Here is a 9526-nt window from a genome sequence, read left to right on the forward strand (position 1 = left end):
TATCTATCTATCTATCTATCTATCTATCTATCTATCTATCTATCTATCTATCTATCTATCTATCTATCTATCTATCTATCTATCTATCTATCTATCTAATTAAAGTGTTACCAATGAAACTAAACCACACAGCAGAATGTGTGTTATATGTAGATGCCCTTTCCTTCCACCAGTTTGATGACCATTACAGCAGAGTGGGTGCTTTGCTGGCTCAACACAATCCCAATTTCTGAAAGCCTCGGGTATTTTAGCTGTTTGTGGCAGTTTATGTTGGCCTTCGCTGAACGGTAATACAGAAAAAGCTGCCATAAAAATGTCATCTCTCTGTCTCGGCTCAACTTCAAAATGTGCCTTTTCTGACAAGATGCTGTAAAATTGAGTTTCCAAGCATCTGACTGTGTACGGCTGGGTGGGATATGCTGTGGTTTGCCATGACTGTGTGGAGACTGCAGGCCAGAGATGATGTGTGGCCATGGAAACAGTGGAGCCTTCATAAAAGCATTGATCCAGTAGGGATTTGGAGTCAGTCATCACATTTGTAGCTGAGTGAAAGATGATGTCATAACCAGCTAAACTACTTAAAGCCTTCATCCCTCCTAAGATGCTTGGGAAAGCTCATTCTGACCAACTCATAAGGTCAGAGATGTGCACACATTGGGATTTTTGTGGGCGACCACATTAGCAGAGTGACTCTTAACTGTGGCAAAGACAAGCAAGAACAAGTTTTACCTCATTAGCATGTTCTCAGGCTTTACTGGGACAAGACTCTACTGATTGCATAAGAGAAGCAGAATGTGTACTTAGTCACTGCTGATTTTTTCCAGACAAGCTTCTGGATCTCTGTCTGCTCGTATGCATATTATTTGCTTGCAGTGAAAGCCCATGTATGTTATAAAATGTGTAAGCATTTAACCATCTGTGCAAACCATCAGACAGATGTTTATGTAAATATGATTATGTCACCCAGTCAGGGATTATGCTGAAGTTAAGACACAGCAAGTCACCTGTTTTATCTTTATAAAAACACATGTCAAAGTCATTTATTATGTTTTTATGTATTTGTGAACATCTAAACCAGGCCTTATAGTTTAACCAATTTCATCTCTATGATCAGGATATGGTCAAGGATATTTATATCATTCTCTGTGGTTTTATGTGGTTTGGTTGCTTTAATGCTATCACCATATGACACCAGATGACAGCTGTGGACACAGCCAAGCAGCACACAGCAGAGCAGGTTCAATTAGATTTGCACTCCCTGCCATCCATCTCTACAATATCCTTAAAATGGGCACAATCCCAGCATTAGCAGTTACAGCCTGCCCAAGCTCTTTTGCAAATGCACGAAATTGCTTTGGAGCGGAAGGAGAGTGGGACTGAGGACATGGGAAGCACAGGAAGGACAATGAGAGAGGTCAAGTGAAGGGCAGGAGAGTTGAGAGCTAGTGAATCTTCAAAATGACACAATATACACTGTAGTAAAACATGTCAGCTCAAGTCATCTATGGGAGAGTTTGTGGCATGAGAATATCACCCTCAGTGACACAACATTAACATAAATATAACTTATAGTTCTGTCTGGTCATTTCACAAAGACTGTAAGATGCATTCCTTTAAGTGGAGGCTTGGCAGACATTCCTCTGCATTCTGACAGGGCGTGCGTGAGTTGACTTGTAATGAATACAAGCTTCCTCTGCAATCTGGATTAAGGGTCCACTTAATGCCCACCCTGTAAGGCTCTTATGGCTCATACATCCATATTCAAAATAAACGATATGTCACCAGCTCACTGGAGCACACCGGGAAGGATATAAGACTACACCCTTCACATCTGTGGAAAACATTAAGAGAAAAAAAAATTCTGATATTTGATGAGTGTAATTTTTTCAGGAAAGTCTATTCAGAAACACCACAACTACAATTCATACTATTATCACAAGGTATTATTACTGTTGCTACTCTTTTAAAGTAGCAACAATTTAACTGTCTTTTTGGCTTTTTTAGGTATTTGCTATCAATTCTAGTCCAAATGTGGCTTAAAACAAGCAATTAAGATTGTAAACTCATCAGGAACGTGTTTATTGAGGTAACAGATCAACTGAGAAGAAGGGTTGTTTTCCCACAGACTTCTGCACCAGTGCATCTTTCTTACAGGCAGCTAATAAGGAAGCCCCCCTGCTGGTTGCCTGAATTAGGTTTAGGGCACTTTGGCTTTATTTTTCAGCCTCTCAAGCTACACGGATTTTAGTAGGTATGCCTGCTTAACTCCCTGTCAATGCAAACATCTAATTGACCAATCAGTAGCTCAGTGTATTTTAGCATGCTGACAGGATCAGGGCTAGCATGGTGGCACAGTGGTTAGCACTGTCACAGCAAAAAAGTCTGCATGTGTTCTCTCTGATTTCCTCGCATACTCCAAAGACATGCGTGGGGTTACATTATCTGTGGATTCCAAATTGGCTGTAGGTGTGAATGCAAATGGCTGTTCACCTCTCCAAGTTGTAACATATTTCTTGCCTTTAGAAACAACACCATCATGACCTTGAATTTTATAAGTGGAAAAGGATGGATGGACATGGTCAAGACAACCTGCTGAAGTTCACACCGGACATAAGAATGAAGGTGACTTAAGTATCGTGGCACAGCAGTTGTTTGGCTGGTCTGAGTATTTTAGAAATTGCTGATCTACTAGGATTTTCCTGCACAACCATCCCCAAATAACCACTTGTTAAAAACAAAGCAGGCAGAAGAGCATTTCTGAACACATGCTGAAACTTAAAACAGATGGGCTACAACAGCATAAGACCACACTGGGTGCCACTCCTGTCAACTAAGAAGAGCAAACTATAGTTCACACAGCCTTACTAAAATTGTACAGAAGATTGGAAAAATGTTGGCTGGTCCAATTAGTCTGGGATTTCTGCTGAAATATTCAGATGCCATTGAGCTGAATTCGCTGCATACAACATGAAACAATGTTGCATTCAAGTCCTGCTTTATATCAACAGCTCAGGCTGTTGGTGGTGTAGCGGTGTGGGAAAATCCTTTAGCACACTTTGGACAACTTGGTACTAACTTAGCATCATTTAGCCACCACAGCCTTACTGATTATTGTTGCTGACCATGTCCATCCCTTTATGATCACAGTGTACCCATCCTCTGATGGCTGCCTCCAGCAGGATCATTTCAAATGTGACTCAGTCTAGTAGAACACCTTTGGAATGCTCTATTGGATTGGAATGGAAGATTCCCATAATGTATGTGCCGCTGAAAAATCTGGAGCAACCGTGTGGCTATCAGGTCACCATGGACCAAAATGTCTGTTTTCAACACATTACTGAACCTATGCCATGACGAATTAAATCAGTTCTACAAGCAAAAAAGTTAAATTCCATCTTTTATATACAGCCTATGTTCCCAATGTCAACATAAAACATCATTTAATGATTATTTTTTTCCCTAACATTAAAGATATTAACATTTATCAGCAGACACAGATAATTCAAACAATTAAAATCACTGCACCTGCTTGCCTCGATTAAGTTTAAACCAAACATTTGTGCAAATCAACAAAGAAGAAGAAATCTCTCCAGGCTTTTCAGAAGAATAAAAAATATGACTTTAATATATATTAATTAGCAAAATTATTCAGAAAACCTCACAAATTCACTCCAACATTAAAAACAAACGTTAGAAAATCAGCTAGCAATGAGTTAACTGAGCATTAAAGATTACACCGGAGCCCATCAAACAGCTTGATATGATATAAAATAAGACATTAGAGAAATGTACCATTGAGCACTTACCAGACAATTCCCTGAGCTCCAGAACCAATGGGCTTTAAATTCTGGTAGCGTTTTAAAACTGTGAAGGTAGAGTCTCCCACTTCCACACTGTAGAACTGGTTGTCCACTTTGCTTTTGCTCATGTTGTAATGCTTGGCAATATATGACACATCCACTTGTTTTCCAAAACCCTGCAAAGGGATGACATAAAATGCATATGTAACACATCTAGGCTGCACATTTGTTTTTATCAGGCTACTCATTTTAAAATCAATATCGAATCATTGTTATACGTTATATGATATATAGCCATAATAACCATCATTTATATCTAAGAAGAGCATCACATGATAACATGCATTTAACTGCTGTAAAGGCAAAAAAAAAAGCATACATTAAGGTATATTTGGTAAAAATGGTAAAGTAGAATAAACAAGACAGGACATAAGGTTTAGCCGAGTTTACAGCTGAACGAATTCAATGCAGAAATATAATCTCTGTAAAAGCCCCTCTAACGACATTAGCTTTAGTCCTTACTTGACTACATTTCACCCGGCAATCAGGCTGTAATTACTTGGGCAAAGCAGGCACCCAAATGGTGCCACAACAAAGCATATCAGGTAATTAGAGACTTGGTAATTATAACACAGCTCACAAAACAAGCAAAGTTACTGCATATGCACTGCTATGGTTGAACCATCTTCTTTGTGCACAATGGAAGATTGATAAATCTGCTTTAAGGCGCTGAAGGTCGATGTCCTCCAAACTTATGATCAGATTATTCCTATATATCTGGTATCTTTAGCAGCTATTAAACATTCAGCTAGAATCTCGTGTGCAGTGCAAACATCCCAATCTATCTGAGCTCCAACTGAATTGTCTGTGTTTTTTTCCTTATAACAAGCAACACAACGTATGTAAAAAGAGTCAAAATAAACACTTTTTATCTTATGGAATCACAACTCCAGCTGAGTTCTGTATTTACACTGTGGAGACAGCAATTAAGCTTCAGTAATGAGCAGATTATACTGCATTCTTTTTGGTATAGACCTCAGTTAAAGAGGAATAGTGGAGGTGTTGAACAAAAGTAGAAAATCAAGGCTAGCTGAATTGTTTTGATATACATAATGAATTATCAACAAAAGGCTGAAAACACGTCAACTTCTGATAAAGGCTCCTCAAGGACATTTGCTTCAAACCTCTTAATCAAACCATTTTGCACACCTTGTGTTGTTTTTCTTAATTAAACATTTCAAATTATTTTTTGAGCACACAACTGCTTAAGAGCTCATTTTGCATACACAGGGGGAAAAAACCCATACAGAGTAAGAATAGAGGGAATGGAAGTGAATGAATACTGTACCTTTTTTACCTGTAAGGAACACACACCTGACAAAAGGCTATCTTTACATCCAGGACTGGTTGGCTGCAGTTATATAAGAAATGTCTGCTCATAAATACCTGAAAGACACAAACAGAGGAGAAGCAGAGAGTGAGCACATGTAGGTGTGGGTGTGGGTAGTGGCAATTTGTCACATATACAATGGCAAAACAAAGATTTATTATTGTATTTCTGCAAAACAACACTCACACCTCTCCCCGTGTGGGGACTGAAACCCACCAGGAAAATTCACTTGTGTCCTCTCTACTCTGTTCCCATCATTCTCAATAAAAATGAGAAAAACAACAATTCGTCACCTCCCAGTCCTCGATAAATATGAACTGACCAGTTATCGATTCTTCATCAGAGCACATTGCAGTGTGGTTGCAGTGATCAATGCGTGTTGAAAATAAGACATGAGGAGGTGGTCCCATTGATGAGTGAAAGACGATGAGAAGATATTTGCTGATGAATTCCAAAACAGCTGAAAGCAAGTTTTCCCTTTTAAAATGGATTAAAACAGGTTTTGTGTAAATGTAAATTTAAAGCTAACAGTATAATCTATATTTTTTTTAAAACGTGCTTTCTTTTGCCCTTTGTGTGAGATCTGGTTCGTTAAATTTTAGATAGCTTAGCTTGAAGACAGGAGAGACAAAGAAATAGCTGCCCAAAGTTTAAAAAATAATTACTGATCAGCACCCTTAAAAACTAGTACCCCCATTCATTAGCTTCTAAAACCACTTCAACTTTTTTCTGTGTGACTTTTTCAGTCTTTTATATCATTGTGGAAGAATTTTGGCCCACTCTTGTTTACATTGCTTCTCTTCATTGGGGTTTACATACATTCATTTATGCACTGCTGAGGTCTGGACTTGGACCGGGCAACTGCAACACCTCAATTCTTTTCTTTTTCACTCATCCAGTTGTAGATTTGCTGCTTGGGATCATTGTTCTGTTGCATTACCCAATTCTTCCCAAGCTTTAGCTGTTGGACAGATGGCCTCACGTTTGAAATTGAAATACTTTGGTACGTAAAAGGAGTTTATGGTCCATCCAATGACTGTAAGCCATCTAAGTCCTGCAGTTGCAAAACAAGCCCAAATCACTCCACTGCCATGCTTGACAGCTGGTATGAGGTATTTGTGCTGATATGCTGTGTTTGTTTTTTGCCAAATGTAAGGTTTTATCCATCCATCCATCCATCCATTTTCTTCTGCTTGTCCGGCCAGGTCGTGGGGGCAGCAGCCCAAGCAGAGAAGCCCAGACCTCCCTCTCCCCAGCCACCTCCTCCAGCTTATCTGGGGGAACACCAAGGCGTTCCCAGGCCAGCCGAGAGATATAATCTCCCCAGCAAGTCCTGGGTCTGCCCCGGGGCCTCCTCCCAGTGGGACATGCCCAGAAAACCTTGCTCAGGAGGCGCACAGGGGGCATCCTTGTCAGATGAATTTCTCCGTGAATCGCTACCTTATCGTGGTGGAGGAGTTTGTGTGTCCCAGGGATCCCAGGGGCTATGTTGTCTGGGGGCTTTTGCCCCCTGGTAGGGTGTGACCAGACAAAGAGCGATTCAGCAGACCCCTATGAAAAGACCATCGAGGCAACAATTCACCCTGCCCGGGATAGGGTTACCGGGGCCACGCCCTGGAGCCAGGCCCGGGGAGGGTGCCTGGGTGTGAGCGTCTGGTGGCCGGGCCTTAGTCCATGGGGCCCGGCTGGGCACAGCCCAAAAAAGGGACATGGGCCCATCTCCCTGCAGGCCCACCACCCGCAGGAGGCACCGTAGGGATCGGGTGCAATGTGAGTTGGGCGGCAGCCGGGAGCGGAGGCCCTGGCGGACCGATCCCCAGCTACCAAGACTGTAAGGTTTTATATTAAGGCTAAACATCTCCGTGTGCTTATGCATTGATAGTTGATCTCAATATACAATGACATGTCACAGAAATCAAACCGTGACATATATGTTGTGCAACTACATGTTTTTCTGATTTTTCAATCTTAGTGCCACAAATGCAAATAAAAAAAGTGATGTCAACCGTTTTCCTGTTGACACTATGCATTTATCCAACCTCCTATTTTAACACTAGAACACTAAACTTGTTAACCTTTTCAACCTACAGGAACATATCAGTTTGGAAACTAAGAGGATTACACAAGCGGAATATATTTAACACTACCATCACAGGTGAAAAAGCTTTTTCAAAAGCCAGTACCATCAAAGACTGCATTTGCATAAAAGCAGTGCAGTGAATTTTGGTAAAGCTTTGAGGCTTTCACTGTGAAACAGCAGCTAATGGGTAAATTTGGTTTAACTGGAGATTTGCCAATTTTCTTTCGCTTTTTTTTTTCATTGCCAGAGTGAAGCAAAGAGGAAAGAAAGCTCTGAATGACAGTAGCTCCCACATTAAGCTGGAGGGAGAGCTCGCCCACAATCACTCTATCTTTGAGGGGTTTTCAGGTAATGAAAGTCCCAGAGGGCTAAAGACCACGTCTTTCGAATAAGTTCATACATGATGTTAATGATGCTACTAAAAATAGAGAAGGAGGGGGGGTAAAAAGACCTTTTTCGGTAGTTTGGGAGTTCACATGTGGTTGTAAAACTACACAAATGTCACCAAACAGTTTGGAGGACGTCCTCGTCTCTCGCGAAGCATTGAAAGGATCCGACTCTGCAATTTTCTCCGAGGAGCAAATGGACATAAATGTCTCTTTTAACTCTAGCTGTCCTCTAATACTGTCACAGTTCCTGCTTTAATATGTGTGCTGAATCCAAAGGGAGCAAAGCAGCTTTTAGAAAAGAGATAAGGGACTCGAAGGTGGGAGATTTCTGGTTCAGCTTATTTCACTTGAAAAAGTGTTAAAGTAAATGGGTGAATTTCACTGTTGGGTGTGGTAGGAATTTGTGCTATTAAATTAGGAGAAATTAATTAATAATCATTCATAAACGGATTTTTTCAAATCTGTTTTGAAACAAAGAAAAGGGAAGGGCAATGAGACGAGAAAGATATGCGATTTTTGAGCCCACAGTCTCCAACACGTCAAACCACTATAGTAATGTCATTCCACATGTGCGTGTTTGACTAGCGTCCCGGTCACCACATTAAGTAGCATAATATTTGCTGTTACTCTAACAGGTCAACACTGAATCAGCCCTGGCGCGGGGCTAGCTGTATCTGTGCTGCTCTAATCTTTACCTGTCTGAGTACATAAGCTATTAAAGCCCTCACAGGCCAAACTGTTTGTCTTCCAGCAGTATACGCTGGTAAACAACACCTAGATGGTGGCGGGATCCTGCACACTACAGTTCTGTCAAACCTGGCAGCATATTTATATGCAGATGTTCATTTAAAAATATCTAAGGCCTTAGAAAAAAACTAGTAAAACATGTTTTAATTATGCTTTCTTTGCTTTAAAAATTTTTTATAAATAAACAGTTCACTTTCATTTCTAATGCAACACGTTTCCATAAGACTTTTAACAGCAGATGGTGAATACACTTTCATCAGAACGAATGAAAGATGAAGGAGAAACTGAGTACAGACCATAAACAATTTACCTGGGAGCCAACATTTTTTGGAGATTACAGTTTTAAAATGATGGCTGTCTGGCACGTCGTTAAAAACAAGAAAGATTGGGTAATTATCAGGAAAAGTTATTCACGAAAAAGCAATGAAAACGACAGACCAAAACAAATCGCACCACAACAGTTTCTTCCCTCCCACGTTAGCCCACAGCTAAAAACACACACACAAAACAAACACAAAAAACCCACCAGATTTTGTGCTTTGCTTGTTTAACCCTGTGACTACATTCTGTTGATTGTCCTTATGGCCGAAATGCTGCTTGCACCTACAATTATGCTCAGCACCACTCCTTAAAATGCCCATTTATCATCCTGACTGCAATACATCTCCTCAGTACAAGCCGGCATCAGCTGATTGAGAGGTTGAATAAGCAAAAAGTAAGGATAAGGATGATTTTCAGCTCATTCAAAGATTTTGAAGAGTTTTCAGACCTGCCTACATTATTTTGAATGGACCTTAAATTCCAGTGAGGATTTTATAACACTACAGCAGTTACAAGCATGACTTACTCTGCTTTAAAATGCCTTTCACCTTCAGCCTTGCTCTGCAGAAGACTGTGATGTATAGGGCATGTTTAATATGGTTGCAGGGGTTTCTATCAGGAGTGTGGAAAGCGCAGCATCAGACAAAACTGTGTAGAAAACAGCTTAGAGTGAGCAGTGCAGATACCGTTTCCAACAGTACAATGTCTCATGTCAGATTCATTGCCTTTATAAGAAAGCTAACTTTGCTAATGGCAGCATAAATTCCTTGATAAATGGCCTGTATTTGTATAGCGCTTT

The 9526-nt window shown here is 40.4% G+C and overlaps 1 protein-coding gene across 8 annotated transcripts in view; it reads right to left on the bottom strand.

Annotated features, from left to right (window-relative positions):
- The window catches only part of mapk10 (mitogen-activated protein kinase 10), a 36654-nt gene that overhangs the window by 19834 nt on the left and 7294 nt on the right, over nucleotides 1-9526 (bottom strand). For 7 of the 8 annotated variants that reach the window (XM_005917349.3, XM_042218728.1, XM_005917348.3 and 4 more), the window contains exons 2-3: nucleotides 5175-5246; nucleotides 3807-3976 (exon numbers count right to left, since the gene is read on the bottom strand). In XM_005917349.3, the coding sequence (XP_005917411.1) occupies nucleotides 3807-3976; nucleotides 5175-5246 (242 nt within the window). Of the gene's footprint in view, nucleotides 1-3806; nucleotides 3977-5148; nucleotides 5247-9526 lie in introns of all 8 variants that reach the window. The other variant, XM_042218729.1, reaches the window with a different exon arrangement.

The sequence above is a fragment of the Haplochromis burtoni genome, unplaced genomic scaffold (assembly GCF_018398535.1).
Source record: "Haplochromis burtoni strain Fernald_Lab_line unplaced genomic scaffold, NCSU_Asbu1 Contig_23, whole genome shotgun sequence".
Lineage (NCBI taxonomy): Eukaryota > Metazoa > Chordata > Actinopteri > Cichliformes > Cichlidae > Haplochromis > Haplochromis burtoni.